This window comes from Palaemon carinicauda, chromosome 21 (assembly GCF_036898095.1).
Source record: "Palaemon carinicauda isolate YSFRI2023 chromosome 21, ASM3689809v2, whole genome shotgun sequence".
Taxonomy (NCBI): Eukaryota; Metazoa; Arthropoda; class Malacostraca; order Decapoda; family Palaemonidae; genus Palaemon; species Palaemon carinicauda.
In genome coordinates, this window is record NC_090745.1 from 29,699,797 (window position 1) to 29,726,443 (window position 26,647).

Sequence of the window (26,647 nt, forward strand, 5' to 3'; positions counted from 1 at the left end):
TGACTTCATGCTGTGAAAGGTGCTTCATTAACAAAAGACCCTGTTGCTTTTCCTAAGAAGGAATGGTGACCTCGATCTGTAAAAAGTCCTTAATTAATAAAAGGCCCAGTTGTTTTTCCTGAGAATCACCGGTGACTTCATCCTGTGAGAGGACGTTGATTAATAGAAGACCCTGTTGTTTTTCCCGAGAAGCAATGGTGAATTCTTCCTGTGGGAGGTCCTTAATTAATAAAAGACCCTATTCCTTTTTTTAAGAAGCAATGCTGACTTCGTCCATTGAGAGGACCTTAATTAATAAAAGACCCTATTCCTTTTCCTGGGAAGCAATGCTGACGTCGTCCAGTAAGAGAACCTTAATTGATAAAAGACCTCGTTGCTTTTCCTTAGAAGCATTTGTGAGTTCTCTTGTGAGAGGTCCTTAATCAATAAAAGACCTTGTTGCTTTTCCTGAGAAGCAATGGTGAATTCGTCCAGTGAGAGGTCCTTAATTAATAAAAGACCCTGTTTTTTTTCGTGAGAAGCAATGGTGACTTCATCCAGTCAGAGGTCATTAATTACTAAAAGACCCCGTTTCTTCTCCTGCCAAGCAATGGTGACTTCCTCACGTGAAAGGTCCTTCATTAACTAAAGACCCTGTTGCTTTTCTTGAGAAGCAATGGCAACCCCGTCCTATGAGAGGTCTTTAATTGATAAAAGACCCTGTTGCTTTTCCTGAAAAGCAATAGTGACTTCGTCCAGTGAGAGGTCCTTAATTAATAAAAGACCCTGTCACTTTTCCAGAGAAGCAATGGCGACTTCGTCCAGTGAGAGGTCCTTCATTAATAAAAGACCCTGTTTCTTTTCCTGAGAAACAATGGTGATTTCGTTCAGTGAGAGGTCCTTAATTAATAAAAGACCATGTTGCTTTTCCTAAGAAGCAATGGTGACTTAGTGCTGTGAAAGGTGCTTCAATAATAAAAGACCCTGTTGCTTTTCCTGAGATGCAATGGTGACTCCCTCCAGTGAGAGGTCCTTAACTAATAAAAGACCCTGTTGCATTTCCTGAGAAGTAATGGTGACTTCCTCCAATGAGAGGTCCTTAATTGATAAAAGACCCTGTTGCTTCTCTTGAGAAGCAATGGTGACTTCGTCCAGTGAGAGGTCCTTAATTAATAAAAGACCCTGTTGCTTTTCCTGAGAGGCAATGGTGAATTCCTCCAGTGAGAGGTCCTTAATTAATAAAAGACCCTGTTGCTTTTCCTGAGAAGGAAAGGTGACTTCGTCCAGTGAGAGGTCCTAAATTAATAAAAGACCCTGTTGCTTTTCCTGAGTAGCAATGCTGACTTCCTCCAGTGAGAGGTCCTTAATTAAAAAAAGACCGTGTTGCTATCCCTGAGAGGCAATGGTGACTTCCTCCAGTGAGAGGTCCTTAATCAATAAAAGACCCTGTTGCATTTCCTGAGAAGCAATGGTGACTTCTTCCAGTGAGAGGTCCTTAATTATAAAAGACCCTGTTGCTTGTCCTGAGAAACAATGGTGATTTCGTTCAGTGAGAGGTCCTTAATTAATAAAAGACCCTGTTGCTTTTCCTGAGAAGCAATGATGACTTCGTGCTGTGAAAGGTGCTTCATTAATAAAAGACACTGTTTCTTTTCCTGAGAAGCAATGGTGACTTCCTCCAGTGAGAGGTCCTTAATTAATAAAAGACCCTGTTGCTTTTCCTGAGAAGCAATGGTGACTTCCTCCAGTGAGAGGTCCTTAATTAATAAAAGACCCTGTTACATTTCCTGAGAAGCAATGGTGACTTCTTCCAGTGAGAGGTCCTTAATTAATAAAAGACCCTGTTGCTTTTCCTGAGATGCAATGGTGACTTTGTTCAGTGAGAGGTCCTTAATTAATAAAAGACCCTGTTGCTTTCCCTGAGAAGCAATGGTGACTTCCTCCAGTGAGAGGTCCTAAATTAATAAAAGACCCTGTTGCTTTTCCTGAGAAGCAATGGCGACTTCGTGCTGTGAAAGATCCTTGATTAATGAAAGACCGTTTTGCTTTTTCCTGAGAAGCAATGGTGACTTCTTCCAGTGAGAGGTCCTTAATTAATTAAACCACCTGTTGCATTTCCTGAAAAGCAATGGTGACTTCGTCTAGTGACAGGTACTAAACTGATAAAAGACCCTGTTGCATTTCCTGAGAAGCAATGTTTACTTCGTCCAGTGAAAGGTCCTTAATTGATGAAAGACCCTGTTGCTTTTCCTGAGAAGCAATGGTGATTTCGTTCAGTGAGAGGTCCTTAATTAATAAAAGACCCTGTTGCTTTTCCTAAGAAGCAATGGTGACTTCGCGCTGTGAAATGTGCTTCATTAATAAAAGACCCTGTTGCTTTTCCTGAGAAGCAATGGTGACCTTCTCCAGTGAGAGGTCCTTGATTAATAGAAGACCCTGTTGTTTTTCCCGAGAAGCAATGGTGAATTCTCCCTGTGGGAGGTCCTTAATTAATAAAAGACCCTATTCCTTTTTTTAAGAAGCAATGCTGACTTCGTCCAGTGAGAGGACCTTAATTAATAAAAGACCCTATTCCTTTTCCTGGGAAGCAATGCTGACGTTGTCCAGTGAGAAGACCTTAATTGATAAAAGACCTCGTTGTTTTTCCTTAGAAGCATTTGTGAGTACTCTTGTGAGAGGTCCTTAATCAATAAAAGACCTTGTTGCTTTTCCTGAGAAGCAATGGTGAATTCGTCAAGTGAGAGGTCCTTAATTAATAAAAGACCCTGTTTTTTTTCGTGAGAAGCAATGGTGACTTCATCCAGTCAGAGGTCATTAATTACTAAAAGACCCCGTTTCTTCTCCTGCCAAGCAATGGTGACTTCCTCACGTGAAAGGTCCTTCATTAACTGAAGACCCTGTTGCTTTTCATGAAAGCAATGGCAACCCCGTCCTATGAGAGGTCTTTAATTGATAAAAGACCCTGTTGCTTTTCCTGAAAAGCAATAGTGACTTCGTCCAGTGAGAGGTCCTTAATTAATAAAAGACCCTGTCACTTTTCCAGAGAAGCAATGGTGACTTCGTCCAGTGAGAGGTCCTTCATTAATAAAAGACCCTGTTGCTTTTCCTGAGAAAAAATGGTGATTTCGTTCAGTGAGAGGTCCTTAATTAATAAAAGACCATGTTGCTTTTCCTAAGAAGCAATGGTGACTTCGTGCTCTGAAAGGTGCTTCAATAATAATAGACCCTGTTGCTTTTCATGAGATGCAATGGTGACTCCCTCCAGTGAGAGGTCGTTAACTAATAAAAGACCCTGTTGCATTTCCTGAGAAGTAATGGTGACTTCCTCCAGTGAGAGGTCCTTAATTGATAAAAGACCCTGTTGCTTCTCTTGAGAAGCAATGGTGACTTCGTCCAGTGAGAGGTCCTTAATTAATAAAAGACCCTGTTGCTTTTCCTGAGAAGCAATGGTGACTTCGTGCTGTGAAATGTGCTTCATTAATAAAAGACCCTGTTGCTTTTCCTGAGAATCAATGATGACTTCCTCCAGTGAGAGGCCCTTAATTAATAAAAGACCCTGTTGCCTTTCCTGAGAAGCAATGGTGACTTCTTCCAGTGAGAGGTGCTTAATTGATCAAAGACCCTGTTTCTTTTCCTGAGAAGCAATGGTGACTTCGTGCTGTGAAATGTGCTTCATTAATGAAAGACCGTGTTGCTTTTCCGGAGAGGCAATGGTGAATTCCTCCAGTGAGAGGTCCTTAATTAATAAAAGACCCTGTTGCTTTTCCTGAAAAGCAATGGTGACTTCCTCCAGTGAGAGGTCCTTAATTAATAAAAGACCCTGTTGCTTTTCCTGAGAAGCAATGGTGACTTCCTCCAGTGAGAGGTCTTTACTTAATAAAAGACCCTGTTGCATTTCCTGAAAAGCAATGGTGACTTCCTCCAGTGAAAGGTCCTCAATTAATAAAAGACCCTGTTGCTTTTCCTGAGAAACAATGGTGATTTCGTTCAGTGAGAGGTCCTTAATTACTAAAAGACCATGTTGCTTTTCCTAAGAAGCAATGGTGACTTCATGCTTTGAAAGGTGCTTTAATAATAAAAGACCCTGTTGCTTTTCCTGAGATGCAATGGTGACTTCCTCCAGTGAGAGGTCCTTACCTAATAAAAGACCCTGTTGCATTTCCTGAGAAGCAATGGTGACTTCCTCCAGTGAGAGGTCATTAATTGATAAACGACCCTGTTCTGTTGCTTTTCCTGAGAGGCAATGGTGACTTCGTCCAGTGAGAGGTCCTTAATTAATAAAAGACCATGTTGCTTTTCCTGAGAGGCAATGGTGAATTCCTCCCGTGAGAGGTCCCTAATTAATAAAAGACCCTGTTGCTTTTCCTGAGAAGCAATGGTGACTTCCTCCAGTGAGAGGTCCTAAATCAATAAAAGACACTGTTGCTTTTCCTGAAAAGCAATGGTGTCTTCCTCCAGTGAGAGGTCCTTAATTAATAAAAGACCGTGTTGCTTTTCCTGAGAGGCAATGGTGACTTCCTCCACTGAGAGGTCCTTAATTAATAAAAGACCCTGTTGCATTTCTTGAGAAGCAATGGTGACTTCCTCCAGTGAGAGGTCCTTAATTAATAAAAGACCCTGTTGCTTTTCCTGAGAAACAATGTTGATTTCGTTCAGTGAGAGGTCCTTAATTAATAAAAGACCCTGTTGCATTTCCTGAGAAGCAATGGTGACTTCTTCCAGTGAGAGGTCCTTAATTAATAAAAGACACTGTTGCTTTTCCTGAGAAGCAATGGTGACTTCCTCCAGTGAGAGGTCTTTTCTTAATAAAAGACCCTGTTGCATTTCCTGAGAAGCAATGGTGACTTCTTCCAGTGAGAGGTCCTTAATTAATAAACTACCCTGTTGCTTTTCCTGAGAAGCAATGGTGACTTCCTCCAGTGAGAGGTCCTTAATTAATAAACTACCCTGTTGCTTTTCCTGAGAAGCAATGGTGACTTCTTCCAGTGAGAGGTCCTTAATTAATAAAAGACCCTGTTGCATTTCCTGAGAAGCAATGGTGACTTCTTCCAGTGAGAGGTCCTTAATTAATAAAAGACCCTGTTGCATTTCCTGAGAAGTAATGGTGACTTTGTGCTGTGAAAGGTGCTTAATTAATAAAAGACCCTGTTGCTTTTCCTGAGAAGCAATGGTGACTTCCTCCAGTGAGAGGTCCTTAATTAATAAACTACCCTGTTGCTTTTCCTGAGAAGCAATGGTGACTTCCTCCAGTGAGAGGTCCTTAATTAATAAAAGACCCTGTTGCATTTCCTGAGAAGCAATGGTGACTTCTTCCAGTGAGAGGTCCTTAATTAATAAAAGACCCTGTTGCTTTTCCTGAGATGCAATGGTGACTTTGTTCAGTGAGAGGTCCTTATTTAATAAAAGACCGTGTTGCTTTTCCTGAGAAGCAATGGTGACTTCCTCCAGTGAGAGGTCCTTAATTAATAAAAGACCCTGTTGCTTTTCCTGAGAAGCAATGTTGACTTCTTCCAGTGAGAGGTCCTTAATTAATAAAAGACTCTGTTGCATTTCCTGAGAAGCAATGGTGACTTCTTCCAGTGAGAGGGCCTTAATTAATAAAAGACCCTGTTGCTTTTCCTGAGAAGCAATGGCGACTTTGTGCTGTGAAAGGCCCTTGATTAATGAAAGACCCTGTTGCTTTTTCCTGAGAAGCAATGGTGACTTCGTCCAGTGAGAGGTCCTTGATTACTAAAAGACCCAGTTTCTTCTCTTGCCAAGCAATGGTGACTTCCTCACGTGAGAGGTCCTTCATTAACTAAAGACCCTGTTGCTTTTCTTGAGAAGCAATGGCAACCCCGTCCTATTAGAGGTCATTAATTGATAAAAGACCCTGTCACTTTTCCAGAGAAGCAATGGTGACTTCGTCCAGTGAGAGGTCCTTCATTAATAAAAGACCCCGTTGCTTTTCCTGAGAAACAATGGTGATTTCGTTCAGTGAGAGGTCCTTAATAAATAAAAGACCTGTTGCTTTTCCTAAGAAGCAATGGTGACTTTGTGCTGTGAAAGGTGCTTCAATAATAAAAGACCCTGTTGCTTTTCCTGAGATGCAATTGACTTCCTCCAGTGAGAGGTCCTTAATTGATAAAAGACCCTGTTGCATTCTTGAGAAGCAATGGTGACTTCGTCCAGTGAGAGGTCCTTAATTAGTAAAAGACCCTGTTGCTTTTCCTGAGAAGCAATGGTGACTTCGTGCTGTGAAGATGTGCTTCATTAATAAAAGACCCTGTTGCTTTTCCTGAGAAGCAATGGTGACTTCCTCCAGTGAGAGGTCCTTAATTAATAAAAGACCCTGTTGCTTTTCCTGAGAAGCAATGGTGACTTCTTCCAGTGAGATGTCCTTAATTGATAAAAGACCCTGTTGCTTTCCCTGAGAATCAATGGTGACTTCTTCCAGTGAGAGGTCCTTAATTGATAAAAGACCCTGTTGCTTTTCCTGAGAAGCAATGGTGACTTCGTGCTGTGAAAGGTGCTTCATTAATAAAAGACACTGTTGCTTTTCCTGAGAAGCAATGGTGACTTCCTCCAGTGAAAGGTCCTTAATTAATAAAAGACCTGTTGCTTTTCCTGAGAAGCAATAGTGACTTCGTGCTGTGAAAGGTGCTTCATTAATCAAAGACCTGTTGTTTTCCTGAGAAGCAATGGTGACTCCCTCCAGTTAGAGGTCTTTAATTAATAAAAGACCCTGTTGCTTTCCTGAGAAGCAATGGTGACTTCTTCCAGTGAGAGGTCCTTAATTAATTAAACACCTGTTGCTTTTCTGAGAAGCAATGGTGACTTCATGCTGTGAAAGGTGCTTAATTAACAAAAGACCCTGTTGCTTTTCCTGAGAAGCAATGGTGACTTCCTCCAGTGAGAGGTCCTTAATTAATAAAAGACCCTGTTGTTTTTCCTGAGAAGCAATGGTGACTTTTTGCTGTGAAAGGTGCTTCATTAATGAAAGACCGTGTTGCTTTTCCTGAGAAGCAATGGTTACTTCGTCCAGTGAGAGGACCTTTATTAATAAAAGACCCTGTTGCTTTTCCTGAGAAGCAATGGTGTCTTCCTCCAGTGAGAGGTCCTTATTTAATAAAAGACCCTGTTGCTTTTCCTGAGAAGCAATGGTGACTTCGTCCTGTGAGAACCTGAAATTACTAAAAGACTGATATTTTTCCTGAGAGCAATTATGACTTCGTCCAGTGAGATGTCCTTATTAAAAAAACACCTGTTGCTTTTCATGAGAGCAATGGTGAATTCCTCCAGTGAGAGGTCCTTAATTAATAAAAGACCCTGTTGCTTTTCCTGAGAAGCAATGGTGACTTCCTCCAGTGAGAGGTCCTTAATTAATAAAAGACCCTGTTACATTTCCTGAGAATCAATGGTGACTTCCTCCAGTGAGAGGTCCTTAATTAATAAAAGACCCTGTTGCTTTTCCTGAGAAAGCAATGGTGATTTCGTTCCAGTGAGAGGTCCTTAATTAATAAAAGACCCTGTTGCTTTTCCTGAGAAGCAATGGTGACTTCATGCTGTGAAAGGTGCTTAATTAATAAAAGACCCTGTTGCTTTTCCTGAGAAGCAATGGTGACTTCCTCCAGTGAGAGGTCCTTATTAATAAAAGACCCTGTTGCTTTCCTGAGAAGCATGGTGACTTCTCCAGTGAGAGGTCCTTAATTAATAAAAGACCCTGTTGCTTTTCCTGAGAAGCAATGGTGAATTCCTCCAGTGAGAGGTCCTTAATTAATAAAAGACCCTGTTGCTTTTCCTGAGAAGCAATGGTGACTTCCTCCAGTGAGAGGTCCTAAATGAATAAAAGACCCTGTTGCTTTTCCTGAAAAGCAATGGTGACTTCCTCCAGTGAGAGGTCCTTAATTAATAAAAGACCTGTTGCTTTTCCTGAGAGCAATGGTGACTTCCTCCAGTGAGAGGTCCTTAATTGATAAAAGACCCTGTTGCTTTTCCTGAGAAGCAATGGTGACTTCCTCCAGTGAGAGGTCCTTAATTAATAAAAGACCCTGTTGCTTTTCCTGAGAAACAATGGTGATTTCGTTCCTGTGAGAGGTCCTTAATTAATAAAAGACCCTGTTGCTTTTCCTGAGAAGCAATGGTGTCTTCGTGCTGTGAAGGTGCTTAATTAATAAAGACCCTGTTGCTTTTCCTGAGAAGCAATGGTGACTTCTCCAGTGAGAGGTCCTTAATTAATAAAAGACCCTCTTGCTTTTCCTGAGAAGCAATGGTGACTTCCTCGAGTGAGAGGTCCTTAATTAATAAAAGACCCTGTTGCTTCCTGAGAAGCAATGGTGACTTCTCCAGTGAGAGGTCCTTAATTAATAAAAGACCCTGTTGCTTTTCCTGAGAAGCAATGGTGACTTTGTTCAGTGAGAGGTCCTTATTAATAAAAGACCCTGTTGTTTTTCCTGAGAAGCAATGGTGACTTCCTCCAGTGAGAGATCCTTAATTAATAAAAGACCCTGTTGCTTTTCCTGAGAAGCAATGGTGACTTCGTGCTGTGAGATCCTTAATTAATGAAAGACCGTGTTGCTTTTTCCTGAGAAGCAATGGTGACTTGTCCAGTGAGAGGTCCTTAATTAATTAAACCCCCTGTTGCATTTCCTGAGAAGCAATGTTGACTTCGTCCAGTGAAAGGTCCTTAATTGATGAAAGACCCTGTTGCTTTTCCTGAGAAGCAATGGTGACTTCATTCAGTGAGAGGTCCTTAATTAATAAAAGACCCTGTTGCTTTTCCTGAGAAGCAATTGTGACTTCTCCAGTGAGAGGTCCTTAATTAATAAAAGACCCTGTTGCTTTTCCTGAGAAGCAATGGTGACTTCCTCCTGTGAGAGGTCCTTAATTAATAAAAGACCCTGTTGCTTTTCCTGAGAAGCAATGGTGACTTCTTCCAGTGAGAGGTCCTTAATTAATAAAAGACCCTGTTGCTTTTCCTGAGAAGCAATGGTGCCTTCCTCCAGTAAGAGGTCCTTAATTGATAAAAGACCCTGTTGCTTTTCCTTAGAAGCAATGGTGACTTCTTCCAGTAAGAGGTCCTTAATTGATAAAAAACCCTGTTGCTTTTCCTGAGAAGCAATGGTGACTTCATGCTGTGAAAGGTGCTTCATTAACAAAAGACCCTGTTGCTTTTCCCGAGAAGCAATGGTGACTTCCTCCAGTGAGAGGTCCTTAATTAATAAAAGACCCCGTTGCTTTTCCTGAGAAGCAATGGTGACTTTTTGCTGTGAAAGGTGCTTCATTAATAAAAGACCTTGTTGCTTTTCCAGAGAAGCAATGGTGACTTCCTCCAGTGAGAGGTCCTTAATTGATAAAAGACCCTGTTGCTTTTCCTGAGAAGCAATGGTGACTTCTTCCAGTAAGAGGTCCTTAATTGATGAAAGACCCTGTTGCTTTTCCTGAGAAGCAATGGTGACTTCATGCTGTGAAAGGTGCTTCATTAACAAAAGACCCTGTTGCTTTTCCTGAGAAGCAATGGTGACTTCCTCCAGTGAGAGGTCCTTAATTAATAAAAGACCCCGTTGCTTTTCCTGAGAAGCAATGGTGACTTTTTGCTGTGAAAGGTGCTTCATTATTGAAAGACTGTGTTGCTTTTCCTGAGAAGCAATGGTTACTTCGTCCAGTGAGAGGTCCTTCATTAATAAAAGACCCTGTTGCTTCTCCTGAGAAGCAATGGTGTCTTCCTCCAGTGAGAGGTCCTTATTTAATAAAAGACCCTGTTGCTTTTCCTGAGAAGCAATGGTGACTTCGTCCTGTGAGAGATCCTAAAATTACTAAAAGACTCGGATATTTTTCCTGAGAGGCAATTATGACCTCGTCCAGTGAGAGGTCCTTTATTAAAAAAAGGACCCTGTTGCTTTTCCTTTGGAGCAATGGTGACTTCGTCCTGTGAGAGGTCTTTAATTGATAAAAGACCGTGTTACTTTTCCTGAGTAACAATGGTGACTTCGTCCAGTGAGAGTCCCTTCATTATTAAAAGACCATGTAGCTTTTCCTGAGAAGCAATGGTGACTTCGTCCTGTGAGAGGCCCTTAATTGATAAAAGACCCTGTTGCTTTTCCTGAGAAGCAATGGTGACTTCGTCCTGTGAGAGATCCTAAAATTACTAAAAGACTCGGATGTTTTTCCTGAGAAGCAATTGTGACCTCGTCCAGTGAGAGGTCCTTTATTAAAAAAGACACTGTTGCTTTTCCTAAGAAGTAATGGTGACCTCGATCTGTAAAAAGTCCTTAATTAATAAAAGACCCGGTTGTTTTTCCTGAGAAGCAATGGTGAATTCGTCCAGTGAGAGGTCATTAATTACTAAAAAACCCCGTTTCTTTTCCTGCCAAGCAATGGTGACTTCCTCACGTGAGAGGTCCTTCATTAACTAAAGACCCTGTGGCTTTTCTTGAGAAGCAATGGCGACCCCGTCCTATGAGAGGTCTTTAATTGATAAATGACCCTGTTGCTTTTCCTGAGAAGCAATGGTGACTTCGTCCAGTGAGAAGTCCTTAATTAATAAAAGACCCTGTCACTTTTCCTGCGAAGCAATGGTGACTTCGTCCAGTGAGAAGTCCTTCATTAATATAAGACCCTGTTTCTTTTCCTGAGAAGCAATGGTCACTTCTTCCTGTGAGAGATCCTAGAATTACTAAAAGACTCGGATGTTTTTCCTGAGAATCAACGGTGACTTCGTCCTCTGAGAGGACCTTGATTAATAGAAGACCCTGTTATTTTTCCTGAGAAGCAATGGTGAATTCTTCCAGTGGGAGGTCCTTAATTAATAAAAGACCCTATTCCTTTTCTTAAGAAGTAATGCTGACTTCGTCTAGTGAGAGGACTTTAATTAATAAAAGTCCCTATTCCTTTTCTTGAGAAGGAATGCTGACTTCGTCCAGTAAGAGGACCTTAATTAATAAAAGTCCCTATTCCTTAACCTGAGAAGCAATGGTGATTTCATCCTGTGAAAGGTCCATAATTGCTAAAAGACCCTGTAGCTTTTCCTGAGAAGCAATTGGGACTTCGTCCTGTGAACAGTCCTTAATTAATAAGAGACCCTGTTGCTTTTCTTGCAAAGATATGGTGACTTCGTTCAGTCAAAGGTCTTTAATTAATAAAAGACCTTGTTGCTTTTCCTGTGAAGCAATGGTAACTTCGTACAATGAGAGGACCTTAATTAATAAAAGACCCTGTTGATTTTCCTAAAAAGCAATTGTGAGTTTGTCCTGTGAAAAGTCCTTAAATAATAGAAGACCCTGTTGTTTTCCCTGGGAAGCAATGGTGAGTTCGTCCTGTGAGAGGGCCTTAATTACTAAAAGACCCTGTTTCTTCACCTGCCAAGGAATGGTGACTTCCTCCTGTAAGAGGGTCCTTAATTAGTAAAACTCTCTGTTGATTTTCCTGAGAAAAATGCTGACTTCGTCCTGTGAGAGATCCCTAATTAATAAAAGACCCTGTTGCTTTTCCTGAGAAGCAATGGTGAATTCCTCCAGTGAGAGGTCCTTAATTAATAAATGACCCTGTTTCTTTTCCTGAGAAGCAATGGTGACTTCTTCCAGTGAGAGGTCCTTAATTAATAAAAAACCCTGTTGCTTTTCCTGAGATGCAATGGTGACTTCCTCCAGTAAGAGGTCCTTAATTAATAAATGACCCTGTTGCTTTTCCTGAGAAGCAATGGTGACTTCTTCCAGTGAGATGTCCTTAAGTAATAAAAAACCCTGTTGCTTTTCCTGAGATGCAATGGTGACTTCCTCCAGTGAGAGGTCCTTAATTAATAAAAGACCCTGTTGCTTTTCCTGAGAAGCAATGGTGACTTCTTCCAGTGAGAGGTCCTTAATCAATAAAAAACCCTGTTGCTTTTCCTGAGATGCAATGGTGACTTCCTCCAGTGAGAGGTCCTTAATTAATAAAAGACCCTGTTGCATTTCTTGAGAAGCAATGGTGACTTCATGCCGTGAAAGGTACTACATTAATAAAACCCCCTGTTGCTTTTCCTGAGAAGCAATGGTGACTTCCTCCAGTGAGAGGTCATTAATCAATAAAAGTCCCTGTTGCTTTTCCTGAGAAGCAATGGTGACTTCTTCCAGTGAGAGGTCCTTAATTAATAAAAAAACCCTGTTGCTTTTCCTGATATGCAATGGTGACTTCCTCCAGTGAGAGGTCCTTAATTAATTAAAGACCCTGTTGCATTTCTTGGGAAGCAATAGTGACTTCCACCGGTGAGAGGTCCTTAACTAATAAAAGACCCTGTTGCTTTTTCCGAGAAGCAATGGTGACTTCGTCCAGTGAGATGTCCTTAATTAATAAAAGACTATGTTGCTTTTCCTGAGAGGCAATGGTGACTTCCTCCAGTGAGAGGTCCTTAATTAATTAAAGACCCTGTTGCATTTCTTGGGAAGCAATAGTGACTTCCACCGGTGAGAGGTCCTTAACTAATAAAAGACCCTATTGCTTTTCCTGAGAAACAATGGTGATTTCGTTCAGTGAGAGGTCCTTAATTAATAGAAGACCATGTTGCTTTTCCTGAGAAGCAATGGTGACTTCGTGCTGGGAAAGGTGCTTCAATAATAAAAGACCCTGTTGCTTTTCCTGAAAAGCAATGGTGACTTCCTCCAGTGAGAGGTCCTTAATTAATAAAAGACCCTGTTCCTTTTCCTGAGATGCAATGGTGACTTTGTTCAGTGAGAGGTCCTTAATTAATAAAAGACTCTGTTGCTTTTCCTGAGAAGCAATAGTGACTTCCTCCAGTGAGAGGTCCTTGATTAATAAAAGACTCTGTTGCTTTTCCTGAGAAGCAATGGCGACTTCGTGCTGTGAGAGGATCCTTGATTAATGAAAGACCGTTTTGCTTTTTCCTGAGAAGCAATGGTGACTTCGTCCATTGAGAGGTCCTTAATTAATTAAAGACCCTGTTACATTTCCTGGGAAGCAATGGTGACTTCTTCCAGTGAGAGGTCCTTAATTAATAAAAGACCCTGTTGCTTTTCCTGAGAAGCAATAGTTACTTCCTCCAGTGAGAGGTCCTTGATTATTAAAAGACTATGTTGCTTTTCCTGAGAAGCAATAGTGACTTCTTGCTGTGAAAGGTCCTTGATTAATAAAAGAACATGTTGCTTTTTCCTGAGAAGCAATGGTGACTTCGTCCAGTGAGAGGTCCTTAATTAATAAAAGACCCTGTTGCTTTTCCTGAGATGCAATGGGGACTTTGTCCAGTGAGAGGTCCTTAATTAATAAAAGACCCTGTTGCTTTTCCTGAGAAGCAATAGTGACTTCCTCCAGTGAGAGGTCCTTGATTAATAAAAGACTCTGTTGCTTTTCTTGAGAAGCAATGGCGACTTCTTGCTGTGAAAGGTCTTTGATTAATGAAAGACCCTGTTGCTTTTTCCTGAGAAGCAATGGTGACTTCGTCCAGTGAGAGGTCCTTGATTAATGAAAGACCCTGTTGCATTTCCTGAGAAACAATGGTGACTTCCTCCAGTGAGAGGTCCTTAATTAATAAAAGACCCTGTTGCTTTTCCTGAGAAGCAATAGTGACTTCCTCCAGTGAGAGGTCCTTGATTAATAAAAGACTCTGTTGCTTTTCCTGAGAAGCAATGGCGACTTCGTGCTGTGAAAGGTCCTTGATTAATGAAAAACCCTGTTGCTTTTTCCTGAGAAGCAATGGTGACTTCGTCCAGAGAGAGGTCCTTCATTAATAAAAGACCCTGTTGCTTTTCCTGAGATGCAATGGTGACTTTGTCCAGTGAGAGGTTCTTAATTAATAAAAGATCCCGTTGCTTTTCCTGAGAAGCAATGGTAACTTCCTCCAGTGAGAGGTCCTTAATCAATAAAAGACTCTGTTGCTTTTCTTGAAAAGCAATGGCGACTTCATGCTGTGAAAGGTCCTTGAATAATGAAAGACCGTGTTTCTTTTCCTGAGAAGCAATGTTGCCTTCGTCAAGTGAGAAGTTTTAAACTGATAAAAGACCCTTTTCCTTTTCTTGAGAAGCAATGGTTACTTCGTCCATTGTGAGGTCCTTAATTGATGAAAGACCCTTTTGCTTTTCCTGAGATACAATGGTGATTTCGTTCAGTGAAAGGTTCTTATTTAATAAAAGACCTTGTTGCTTTTCCTGAAAAGCAATGGTGACTTCTTGCTGTGAAAGGTTCTTCATTAATAAAAGACCCTGTTGCTTTTCCTGAGAAGCAATGGTGACTTCCTCCAGTGAGAGGTCCTTAATTACTGAAAGACCCTGTTGCTTTTCCTGAGAAGCAATGGTGACTTCTTCCAGTGAGAGGTCCTTAATTGATAAAAGACCCTGTTGCTTTTCCTGAGAAGCAATGGTGACTTCGTGCTCTGAAAGGTGCTTCATTAACAAAAGACCCTGTTGCTCTTCCTGTGAAGCAATGGTGACTTCCTCCAGTGAGAGGTCCTCAATTAATAAAAGACCCTGTTGTTTTTCCTGAGAAGCAATGGTGACTTTTTGCTGTGAAAGGTGCTTCATTAATGAAAGACCGTGTTGCTTTTCCTGGAAAGCAATGGTGACTTCATCCAGTGAGAGGTCCTTCATTAATAAAAGACACTGTTGCTTTTCCTGAGAAGCAATGGTGTCTTCCTACAGAGAGGTCCTTAATTAATAAAAGACCCTGTTGCTTTTCCTGAGAAGCAATTATGACCTCGTCCAGTGAGAGGTCCTTTATTAAAAAAAGGACCCTGTTGCTTTTCCTGAGAAGCAATGGTGACTTCGTCCTCTGAAAGGTCATTCATTAATAAAAGACCATGTTGCTTTTCCTGAGAAGCAATGGTGACTTTTTGCTGTGAAAGGTGCTTCATTAATGAAAGACTGTGTTGCTTTTCCTGAGAAGCAATGGTGACTTCGTCCAGTGAGAGGTCCTTCATTAATAAAAGACCCTGTTGCTTCTCCTGAGAAGCAATGGTGTCTTCCTCCAGTGAGAGGTCCTTATTTAATAAAAGACCCTGTTGCTTTTCCTGAGAAGCAATGGTGACTTCGTCCTGTGAGAGATCCTAAAATTACTAAAAGACTCGGATATTTTTCCTGAGAGGCAATTATGACCTCGTCCAGTGAGAGGTCCTTTATTAAAAAAAGGACCCTGTTGCTTTTCCTTTGGAGCAATGGTGACTTCGTCCTGTGAGAGGTCTTTAATTGATAAAAGACCGTGTTACTTTTCCTGAGTAACAATGGTGACTTCGTCCAGTGAAAGGTCATTCATTAATAAAAGACCATGTTGCTTTTCCTGAGAAGCAATGGTGACTTTTTGCTGTGAAAGGTGCTTCATTAATGAAAGACTGTGTTGCTTTTCCTGAGAAGCAATGGTGACTTCGTCCAGTGAGAGGTCCTTCATTAATAAAAGACCCTGTTGCTTCTCCTGAGAAGCAATGGTGTCTTCCTCCAGTGAGAGGTCCTTATTTAATAAAAGACCCTGTTGCTTTTCCTGAGAAGCAATGGTGACTTCGTCCTGTGAGAGATCCTAAAATTACTAAAAGACTCGGATATTTTTCCTGAGAGGCAATTATGACCTCGTCCAGTGAGAGGTCCTTTATTAAAAAAAGGACCCTGTTGCTTTTCCTTTGGAGCAATGGTGACTTCGTCCTGTGAGAGGTCTTTAATTGATAAAAGACCGTGTTACTTTTCCTGAGTAACAATGGTGACTTCGTCCTGTGAGAGGCCCTTAATTGATAAAAGACCGTGTTACTTTTCCTGAGAAGCAATGGTGACTTCGTCCTGTGAGAGATCCTAAAATTACTAAAAGACTCGGATGTTTTTCCTGAGAAGCAATTGTGACCTCGTCCAGTGAGAGGTCCTTTATTAAAAAAAGACACTGTTGCTTTTCCTAAGAAGGAATGGTGACCTCGATCTGTAAAAAGTCCTTAATTAATAAAAGACCCGGTTGTTTTTCCTGAGAAGCAATGGTGAATTCGTCCAGTGAGAGGTCCTTAATTAATAAAAAACCCTGTTTTTTTTCGTGAGAAGCAATGGTGACTTCATCCAGTCAGAGGTCATTAATTACTAAAAAACCCCAATTCTTTTCCTGCCAAGCAATGGTGACTTCCTCACGTGAGAGGTTCTTCATTAACTAAAGACCCTGTTGCTTTTCCTGAGACGCAATAGTGACTTCGTCCAGTTAGAGGTCCTTAATTAATAAAAGACCCTGTCACTTTTCCTGAGAAGCAATGGTGACTTCGTCCAGTGAGAGGTCCTTCATTAATAAAAGACCCTGTTTCTTTTCCTGAGAAGCAATGGTGATTTCATCCTGTGAAAGGTCCATAATTGCTAAAAGACCCTGTAGCTTTTCCTGAGAAGCAATTGGGACTTCGTCCTGTGAACGGTCCTTAATTAATAAGAGACCCTGTTGCTTTTCCTGCAAAGATATGGTGACTTCGTTCAGTCAAAGGTCTTTAATTAATAAAAGACCTTGTTGCTTTTCCTGTGAAGCAATGGTAACTTCGTACAATGAGAGGACCTTAATTAATAAAAGACCCTGTTGCTTTTCCTAAAAAGCAATTGTGAGTTTGTCCTGTGAAAAGTCCTTAAATAATAGAAGACCCTGTTGTTTTCCCTGGGAAGCAATGGTGACTTCTTCCAGTGAGAGGTCCTTAATTAATAAAAGACCCTGTTGCTTTTCCTGAGGCAATGGTGACTTCCTCCAGTGAGAGGTCCTTAATTAATAAAAGACCCTGTTGATTTTCCTGAGAAGCAATGGTGATTTCATCCTGTGAGAGTCCCTAATTAATAAAAGACCCTGTTGCTTTTCCTGAGAAGCAATGGTGACTTCCTCCAGTGAGAGGTCCTTAATTAATAAAAGACCCTGTTGCTTTTCCTGAGAAGCAATGGTGACTTCTTCCAGTGAGAGGTCCTTAATTAATAAAAAACCTGTTGCTTTTCCTGAGAGCAATGGTGACTTCCTCCAGTGAGAGGTCCTTAATTAATAAAAGACCCTGTTGCATTTCCTGAGAAGCAATGGTGATTCTCCAGTGAGAGGTCCTTACATTATAAAAGACCCTGTTGCTTTTCCTGAGAAGCAATGGTGACTTCCTCCAGTGAGAGGTCCTTAATTAATAAAAGACCCTGTTGCTTTTCCTGAGAAGCAATGGTGACTTCTTCCAGTGAGAGGTCCTTAATTAATAAAAAGACACTGTTGCTTTTCCTGAGAAGCAATGGTGACTTCCTCCAGTGAGAGGTCCTTAATTAATAAAAGACCTGTTGCTTTTCCTGAGAAGCAATGGTGATTCCTCCAGTGAGAGGTCCTTAATTAATAAAAGACCCTGTTGCTTTTCCTGAAAAGCAATGGTGACTTCCTCCAGTGAGAGGTCCTTAATTAATAAAAGACCTTGTTGCTTTTCCTGAGATGCAATGGTGACTTCTCCAGTGAGAGGTCCTTAATTAATAAAAGACCTGTTGCTTTTCCTGAGAAGCAATGGTGACTTCCTCCAGTGAGAGGTCTTAATTAATAAAAGACTCTGTTGCTTTTCCTGAGAAGCAATGGTGACTTCTCCAGTGAGAGGTCCTTAATTAATAAAAGACCCTATTGCTTTTCCTGAGAAGCAATGGTGATTCTTGTTCAGTGAGAGGTCCTTAATTAATAAAAGAACATGTTGCTTTTCCTGAGAAGCAATGGTGACTTCGTCTGTGAAGGTCCTTAATTAATAAAAGACCCTGTTGCTTTTCCTGAGAAGCAATGGTGACTTCCTCCAGTGAGAGGTCCTTAATTAATAAAAGACTCTGTTGCTTTTCCTGAGAAGCAATGGTGACTTCTCCAGTGAGAGGTCCTTAATTAATAAAAGACCCTGTTGCATTTCCTGAGAAGCAATGGTGACTTCGCAGTGAGAGGTCCTTAATTAATAAAAGACCCTGTTGCTTTTCCTGAGAAGCAATGGTGACTTTTTCCAGTGAGAGGTCCTTAATTAATAAAAGACCCTGTTGCTTTTCCTGAGAAGCAATAGTGACTTCTCCAGTGAGAGGTCCTTGATTAATAAAAGACTCTGTTGCTTTTCCTGAGAAGCAATGGCGACTTCTTCCTGTGAAAGGTCCTTGATTAATGAAAGACCCTGTTGCTTTTTCCTGAGAAGCAATGGTGACTTCGTCCAGTGAGAGGTCCTTAATTAATTAAAGACCCTGTTGCTTTTCCTGAGAAGCAATGGTGACTTTTTCCAGTGAGAGGTCCTTAATTAATAAAAGACCCTGTTGCTTTTCCTGAGAAGCAATAGTGACTTTCTCCAGTGAGAGGTCCTTGATTAATAAAAGACTCTGTTGCTTTTCCTGAGATGCAATGGCGACTTTTTGCTGTGAAAGGTCTTTGATTAATGAAAGACCCTGTTGCTTTTTCCTGAGAAGCAATGGTGACTTCTTCCAGTGAGAGGTCCTTAATTAATAAAAGACCCTGTTGCTTTTCCTGAGATGCAATGGTAACTTTGTCCAGTGAGAGGTCCTTAATTAATAAATGACCCTGTTGCTTTTCCTGAAAAGCAATAGTGACTTCCTCCAGTGAGAGGTCCTTGATTAATAAAAGACTCTGTTGCTTTTCCTGAGAAGCAATGGCGACTTTGTGCTGTGAAAGGTCCTTGATTAATGAAAGGCCCTGTTGCTTTTTCCTGAGAAGCAATAGTGACTTCGTCCAGTGAGAGGTCCTTGATTAATGAAAGACCCTGTTGCATTTCCTGAGAAGCAATAGTGACTTCCTCCAGTGAGAGGTCCTTAATTGATAAAAGACCCTGTTGCATTTCCTGAGAAGCAATAGTGACTTCCTCCAGTGAGAGGTCCTTGATTAATAAAAGACTCTGTTGCTTTTCCTGAGAAGCAATGGCGACTTTGTGCTGTGAAAGGTCCTTGATTAATGAAAGACCCTGTTGCTTTTTCCTGAGAAGCAATGGTGACTTCGTCCAGTGAGAGGTCCTTGATTAATGAAAGACCCTGTTACATTTCCTGAGAAGCAATGGTGACTTCTTCCAGTGAGAGGTCCTTAATTAATAAAAGACCCTGTTGCTTTTCCTGAGAAGCAATAGTGACTTCCTCCAGTGAGAGGTCCTTGATTAATAAAAGACTCTGTTGCTTTTCCTGAGAAGCAATGGCTACTTCGTGCTGTGAAAGGTCCTTGAATAATGAAAGACCGTGTTGCTTTTCCTGAGAAGCAATGGTGCCTTCGTCAAGTGAGAAGTTTTAAACTGATAAAAGACCCTGTTGCTTTTCCTGAGAAGCAATGGTTACTTCGTCCATTGTAAGGTCCTTAATTGATGAAAAACCCTGTTGCTCTTCCTGAGAAGCAATGGTGACTTCTTGATGTGAAAGGTTCTTCATTAATAAAAGACCCTGTTGCTTTTCCTGAGAAGCAATGGTGACTTCCTCCAGTGAGAGGTCCTTAATTAATAAAAGACCCTGTTGCTTTTCCTGAGAAGCAATGGTGACTTCTTCCAGTGAGAGGTCCTTAATTGATAAAAGACCCTGTTGCTTTTCCTGAGAAGCAATGGTGACTTTGTGCTGTGAGAGGTGCTTCATTAACAAAAGACCCTGTTGCTTTCCCTGAGAAGCAATGGTGACGTCCTCCATTGAGAGGTCCTCAATTAATAAAAGACCCTGTTGTTTTTCCTGAGAAGCAATGGTGACTTCGTCCAGTGAGAGGTCCTTAATTAATAAAAGACCCTGTTGCTTTTCCTGAGATGCAATGGTAACTTTGTCCAGTGAGAGGTCCTTAATTAATAAAAGACCCTGTTGCTTTTCCTGAGAAGCAATGGCGACTTTGTGCTGTGAAAGGTCCTTGATTAATGAAAGACCCTGTTTCTTTTTCCTGAGAAGCAATGGTGACTTCGTCCAGTGAGAGGTCCTTGATTAATGAAAGACCCTGTTGCATTTCCTGAGAAGCAATGGTGACTTCTTCCAGTGAGAGGTCCTTAATTAATAAAAGACCCTGTTGCATTTCCTGAGAAGCAATAGTGACTTCCTCCAGTGAGAGGTCCTTGATTAATAAAAGACTCTGTTGCTTTTCCTGAGAAGCAATGGCGACTTTGTGCTGTGAAAGGTCCTTGATTAATGAAAGACCCTGTTGCTTTTTCCTGAGAAGCAATGGTGACTTCGTCCAGTGAGAGGTCCTTGATTAATGAAAGACCCTGTTACATTTCCTGAGAAGCAATGGTGACTTCTTCCAGTGAGAGGTCCTTAATTAATAAAAGACCCTGTTGCTTTTCCTGAGAAGCAATAGTGACTTCCTCCAGTGAGAGGTCCTTGATTAATAAAAGACTCTATTTCTTTTCCTGAGAAGCAATGGCTACTTCGTGCTGTGAATGGTCCTTGATTAATGAAAGACCCTGTTGCTTTTTCCTGAGATGCAATGGTGACTTTGTCCAGTGAGAGGTCCTTAATTAATAAAAGACCCTGTTGCTTTTCCTGAGATGCAATGGTAACTTTGTCTAGTGAGATGTCCTTAAATAATAAAAGACCCTGTTGCTTTTCCTGAGAAGCAATGGTAAATTCCTCCAGTGAGAGGTCCTTAATCAATAAAGGACTCTGTTGCTTTTCTTGAAAAGCAATGGCGACTTCATGCTGTGAAAGGTCCTTGAATAATGAAAGACCGTGTTGCTTTTCCTGAGAAGCAATGGTGCCTTCGTCAAGTGAGAAGTTTTAAACTGATAAAAGACCCTGTTGCTTTTCCTGAGAAGCAATGGTTACTTCGTCCATTGTAAGGTCCTTAATTGATGAAAAACCCTGTTGCTCTTCCTGAGAAGCAATGGTGACTTCTTGCTGTGACAGGTTCTTCATTAATAAAAGACCCTGTTGCTTTTCCTGAGAAGCAATGGTGACTTCCTCCAGTGAGAGGTCCTTAATTAATAAAAGACCCTGTTGCTTTTCCTGAGAAGCAATGGTGACTTCGTCCAGTGAGAGGTCTTTAATTGATAAAAGACAGTGTTACTTTTCCTGAGTAACAATGGTGACTTCGTCCAGTGAAAGGTCCTTCATTAATAAAAGACTATGTTGCTTTTCCTGAGAAGCAATGGTGACTTCGTCCTGTGAGAGGTCCTTAATTGATAAAAGACCTTGTTGCTTTTCCTGAGAAGCAATGGTGACTTCGTCCTGTGAAAGATCCTAAAATTACTGAAAGACTCGGATGTTTTTCCTGAGAAGCAATTGTGACCTCGACCAGTGAGAGTTCTTTTATTAAAAAAAGACACTGTTGCTTTTCCCTAAGAAGGAATGGTGACCTCTATCTGTAAAAAGTCCTTAATTAATAAAAAAAAACCGGTTGTTTTTCCTGAGAATCAACGGTGACTTCGTCCTGTGAGAGGACCTTGATTAGTAGAAGACCCTGTTGTTTTTCCTGAGAAGCAATGGTGACTTCTTCCAGTGGGAGGTCCTTAATTAATAAAAGACCCTATTCCTTTTCTCGAAAAGCAATGCTGACTTCATCCAGTGAGAGGTCCTTAATTAATAAAAGTCCCTATTTCATTTTCTTGAGAAGGAATGCTGACTTCGTCCAGTGAGAGGACCTTAATTAATAAAAGTCCCTATTCCTTTTCCTGGGAAGCAATGCTAACTTCTCCATTGAGAGGATCTTAATTAATAAAAGACCTCGTTGCTTTTCCTTAGAAGCAATTGTGAGTTCTCTTGTGAGAGGTCCTTAATTAATAAAAGACCCTGTTGCTTTTCCTGAGAAGCAATGGTGAATTCGTCCAGTGAGAGGTCCTTAATTAATAAAAGACCCTGTTTTTTTTCGTGAGAAGCAATGGTGACTTCTTCCAGTGAGAGGATCTTAATTAATAAAAGTCCCTATTCCTTTTCTTGAAAAGGAATGCTGACTTCGTCCAGTGAGAGGACCTTAATTAATAAAAGTCCCTATTCCTTTTCCTGGGAAGCAATGCTAACTTCGTCCATTGAGAGGATCTTAATTAATAAAAGACCTCGTTGCTTTTCCTTAGAAGCAATTGTGAGTTCTCTTGTGAGAGGTCCTTAATTAATAAAAGACTCTGTTGCTTTTCCTGAGAAGCAATGGTGAATTCGTCCAGTGAGAGGTCCTTAATTAATAAAAGACCCTGTTTTTTTTGTGAGAAGCAATGGTGACTTCGTCCAGTCAGAGGTCCTTAATTACTAAAAGACCCCGTTTCTTCTCTTGCCAAGCAATGGTGACTTCCTCACGTGAAAGGTCCTTCATTAACTAAAGACCCTGTTGCTTTTCTTGAGAAGCGATGGCAACCCCGTCCTATGAGAGGTCTTTAATTGATAAAAGACCCTGTTGCTTTTCCTGAGAAGCAATGGTGACTTCGTCCAGTGAGAGGTTCTTAATTAATAAAAGACTGTCACTTTTCCTGAGAAGCAATGGTGACTTCGTCCAGTGAGAGGTCCTTCATTAATAAAAGACCCTGTTGCTTTTCCTGAGAAGTAATGATGACTTTGTCCAGTAAGAGTTCTTTAATTAATATAAGACCCTGCTATTTTTCCTGAGAAGCAATGGTGAATTCGTCCAGTGAGAGGTCCTTAATTAATAAAAGACCCTATTCCTTTTCTCGAAAAGCAATGCTGACTTCATCCAGTGAGAGGACCTTAATTAATAAAAGTCCCTATTCCTTTTCTTGAAAAGGAATGCTGACTTCGTCCAGTGAGAGGACCTTAATTAATAAAAGACCCTATTCCTTTTCCTGAGAAGCAATGCTAACTTCGTCCAGTGAGAGTATCTTAATTAATAAAAGACCTCGTTGCTTTTCCTTAGAAGCAATTGTGAGTTCTCTTGTGAGAGGTCCTTAATTAATAAAAGACCCTGTTGCTTTTCCTGAGAAGCAATGGTGAATTCGTCCAGTGAGAGGTCCTTAATTAATAAAAGACCCTGTTTTTTTGTGAGAAGCAATGGTGACTTCGTCCAGTCAGAGGTCCTTAATTACTAAAAGACCCCGTTTCTTCTCTTGCTAAGCAATGGTGACTTCCTCACGTGAGAGGTCCTTCATTAACTAAAGACCCTGTTGCTTTTCTTGAGAAGCAATGGCGACCCCGTCCTATGAGAGGTCTTTAATTGATAAAAGACCTTGTTGCTTTTCCTGAGAAGGCAATGGTGAGTTTGTCCTGTGAGAGGTCCTTAATTAATAAAAGACTGTCACTTTTCCTAAGAAGCCATGTTGACTTTGTTCAGTGAGAGGTCTTTTATTACTAAAAGACCCTGTTGCTTTTCCTGAGAAGCAATAGTGACTTCATCCAGTGAGAGGTCCTTTATTAATAAAAGACCCTGTTGCTTTTCCTGAGAAGCAATTGTGACTTCGTCCTGTGAACGGTCCTTAATTAATAAGAGACCCTGTTGCTTTTTCTGAGTAGCAATGGTGACTTCATCCAGTGAGAGGTCCTTTATTTGTAAAAGACCCTGTTGCTTTTCCTGAGAAGCAATGGTGACTTCGCCCTATGAGAGGGCTTTAATTGATAAAAGACCCTGTTGCTTTTCCTGAGAAGCAATGGAAATTTCTTCGTATGAGAGGTCTTTAATTGATAAAAGACCGTGTTACTTTTCCTAAGAAGGAATGGCGACTTCGTTCAGTGAGAGGTCCTTAATTAATAAAAGACCATGTTGCTTTTCCTGAGAAGCAATGGTGACTTCGTGCTGTGAAAGGTGCTTCATTAATAAAAGACCCTGTTGCTTTTCCTGAGAAGCAATGGTGACTTCCTCCAGTGAGAGGTCCTTCATTAATAAAAGACCATGTTGCTTTTCCTGAGAAGCAATGGTGACTTCGTGCTGTGAAATGTGTTTCATTAACAAAAGACCCTGTTGCTTTTCCTGAGAAGCAATTGGTGACTTCCTCCAGTGAGAGGTTCTTAATTAATAAAAGACCCTGTTGCTTTTCCTGAGAAGCAATGGTGACTTCGTTCTGTGAAAGGCCCTTGATTAATGAAAGACCATGTTGCTTTTCCTGAAAAGCAATGGTGACTTCGTCCTGTGAGAAGTACCTAATTAATAAAAGACCGTGTTACTTTTCATGAGAAGCAATGGTGACTTCGTTCTGTGAGAGATCCTAAGTTTACGAAAAGACTCGGATATTTTTCCTGAGAAGCAATTGTGACCTCGTCCAGTGAGAGGTCCTTTACTAAAAAAAGACCCTGTTGCTTTTCCTGAGAAGCAATGGTGACTTCGTCCTGTGAGAGGTCCTTAATTGATAAAAGACCGTGTTACTTTTCCTGAGAAACAATGGTAACTTCGTCCAGTGAGAGGTCCTTCATTAATAAAAGACCATGTTGCTTTTCCTGAGAAGCTATGGTGACTTCGTCCTGTGAGAGGTCCTTATTTAATAAAAGACCCTGTTGCTTTTCCTGAGAAGCAATGGTGACTTCGTCCTGTGAAAGATCCTAAAATTACTAAAAGACCCTGTTGCTTTTCCTGAGAAGCAATGTGACTCGTCCAGTGAGAGGTCCTTATTAAAAAAGACCCGTTGCTTTTCCTGAGAAGAAATGATGACATTGATCTGTAAAAAGTCCTTAATTAATAAAAGACCCGGTTGTTTTTCCTGGGAATCAACGGTGACTTCGTCCTGTTAGAGGACCTTGATTAATAGAAAACCCTGTTGCTTTTCCTTGAAAAGCAATGGTGACTTCTTCTAGTGAGAGGTCCTTAATTAATAAAAGACCCTATTCCTTATCTTGAGAAGCAATGCTGACTTCGTCCAGTGAGAAGACCTTAATTGATAAAAGACCCTATTCCTTTTCTGAGAAGCAATGCTGACTTCGTTCAGTGAGAGGACCTTAATTAATAAAAGACCCTGTTGCTTTTCCTGAAAAGCAATGGTGAATTTGTCCAGTCAGAGGTCCTTAATTTATAAAAGACCCTGTTTTTTTTTCGTGAGAAGCAATGGTGACTTCGTCCAGTCAGAGGTCCTCAATTACTAAAAGACCCCGTTTCTTCCCCTGCCAAGCAATGGTGACTTCCTCCAGTGAGAGGTCCTGCATTAATAAAAGACCCTGTTGCTTTTCTCTAGAAGCAATTGTGACCCCGTCCTCTGAGAGGTCTTTAATTGATAAAAGACCTTGTTGCTTTTCCCGAGAAGCAATGGTGACTTCGTCTAGTGAGAGGTCCTTAATTAATAAAAGACCCTGTTGCTTTTCCTGAGAAACAATGGTGATTTCGTCCAGTGAGAGGTCCTTAATTAATAAAAGACCCTGTTACTTTTCCTGAGAAGCAATGGTGACTTTTTTTTGTGAGAGGTCCTTCATTAATAAAAGACCCTGTTGCTTTTCCTGAGAAGTAATGGTGACTTTGTCCAGTGAGAGGTCCTTAATTAATAAAAGACCCTGTTGCTTTTCCTGAGAAGCCATAGTGACTTCGTTCAGTGAGAGGTCCTTTATTAATAAAAGACCTTGTTGCTTTTCCTGAGAAGCAATGGTGACTTCGTCCTATGAGAGGTCTTTAATTGATAAAAGACCCTGTTGCTTTTCCTGTTAAGCAATGGTGCCCTCTTTCAGTTAGAGGTCCTTTATTAATAAAAGACCCTGTTGCTTTAACTGAGAAGCAATGGTGACTTCGTCCAGTGAGAGGTTCTTTATTAATAAAAGACCCTGTTGCTTTTCCTGAGAAGCAATGGTGACTTCGTGTTGTGAGGGGTCCTTAATTAATAAAAGACCCTGTTTCTTTTCCTGAGAAGCAATGGGGACTTCGTCCAGTGAGAGGTCTTTAATTAATAAAATACCCTGTTGCTTCGCCTGAGAAGCAATGGTGATTTCGTCCTGTGAGAGGTCCATAATTACTAAAATACCCTGTCTCTTCTCCTGGCAAGCAATGGTGACTTCCTCCCGTGATAGGTCTTTAATTAGCAAAAAACTTTGTTGCTTTTCCTAAGAAGCAATGGTTACTTCATCCAGTGACAGGTCTTTAATTGATAAAAGACCCTGTTGCTTTATGTGAGAAGCAATGTTTACTTCATCCATTGAGAGGTCCTTAATTGATAAAAGACCCTGTTGCTTTACGTGAGAAGCAATGTTTACTTAATCCAGTGAGAGGTCCTTGATTGATAAAAGACCCTGTTGCTTTACGTTATAAGCAATGTTTACTTTATCCTGTGAGAGGTCCTTAATTGATAAAAGACCCTGTTGCTTTACGTGAGAAGCCATGTTTACTTTATGCAGTGAGAGGTCCTTAATTGATAAAAGACCCTGTTGCTTTACGTGAGAATCAATGTTTACTTCATCCAGTGAGAGGTCCTTAATTGATAAAAGACCCGGTTGTTTTACGTGAGAGCAATGTTTTCTTCATCCAGTGAGAGGTCCTTAATTGATAAAAGACCCTGTTGTTTTACGCGAGAAGCAATGTTTACTTCATCCAGTGAGAGGTCCTTAATTGATAAAAGATCCTGTTGCTTAACGTGAGAAGCAATGTTTATTTCATCCAGTGAGAGGTCCTTAATTGATAAAAGACCCTGTTGCTTTACGTGAGAAGCCATGTTTACTTCATCCAGCGAGAGGTCCTTAATTGATAAAAGACCCTGTTGCTTTACGTGAGAAGCTATGTTTTCCATCCAGTGAGAGGTCCTTAATTGATAAAAGATCCTGTTGCTTTACGTGAGAAGTAATGTTTACTTAATCCAGTGAGAGGTCCATAATTTCTAAAATACCCTGTTTCTTCTCCTGGCAAGCAATGGTGACCTCCTCTGGTGAGAGGTCCTTGATTATTAAAAGACCCTGTTGCTTTTCCCGAGAAGCAATGGTGACTTCGTCCAGTG

At 40.9% G+C, this 26,647-nt stretch overlaps 4 protein-coding genes across 5 annotated transcripts in view; 1 reads left to right on the top strand and 3 right to left on the bottom strand.

Annotated features, from left to right (window-relative positions):
* Positions 1 to 26,647, top strand: part of LOC137615248 (uncharacterized) — a 68,461-nt gene that overhangs the window by 11,277 nt on the left and 30,537 nt on the right. The gene's annotated exons all lie outside the window — the stretch shown is intronic.
* Positions 928 to 11,906, bottom strand: LOC137614811 (semenogelin-2-like). The gene is made up of 6 exons (XM_068344475.1): positions 11,598 to 11,906; positions 10,920 to 11,009; positions 9,924 to 10,084; positions 5,287 to 5,665; positions 4,195 to 4,380; positions 928 to 1,239 (listed from the first exon to the last, which is right to left on the bottom strand). Exons 1-6 carry the CDS (start codon positions 11,904 to 11,906, stop codon positions 928 to 930), a joined length of 1,437 nt encoding a protein of 478 aa, XP_068200576.1.
* LOC137614812 (involucrin-like) lies at positions 12,427 to 14,531 on the bottom strand. The gene is made up of 3 exons (XM_068344476.1): positions 14,244 to 14,531; positions 13,325 to 13,588; positions 12,427 to 12,792 (listed from the first exon to the last, which is right to left on the bottom strand). Exons 1-3 carry the CDS (start codon positions 14,529 to 14,531, stop codon positions 12,427 to 12,429), a joined length of 918 nt encoding a protein of 305 aa, XP_068200577.1.
* On the bottom strand, positions 16,135 to 26,039 carry LOC137614813 (semenogelin-2-like). The gene is made up of 8 exons (XM_068344477.1): positions 25,962 to 26,039; positions 24,819 to 25,037; positions 24,112 to 24,272; positions 23,699 to 23,888; positions 23,112 to 23,346; positions 20,640 to 20,854; positions 19,383 to 19,718; positions 16,135 to 16,341 (listed from the first exon to the last, which is right to left on the bottom strand). Exons 1-8 carry the CDS (start codon positions 26,037 to 26,039, stop codon positions 16,135 to 16,137), a joined length of 1,641 nt encoding a protein of 546 aa, XP_068200578.1.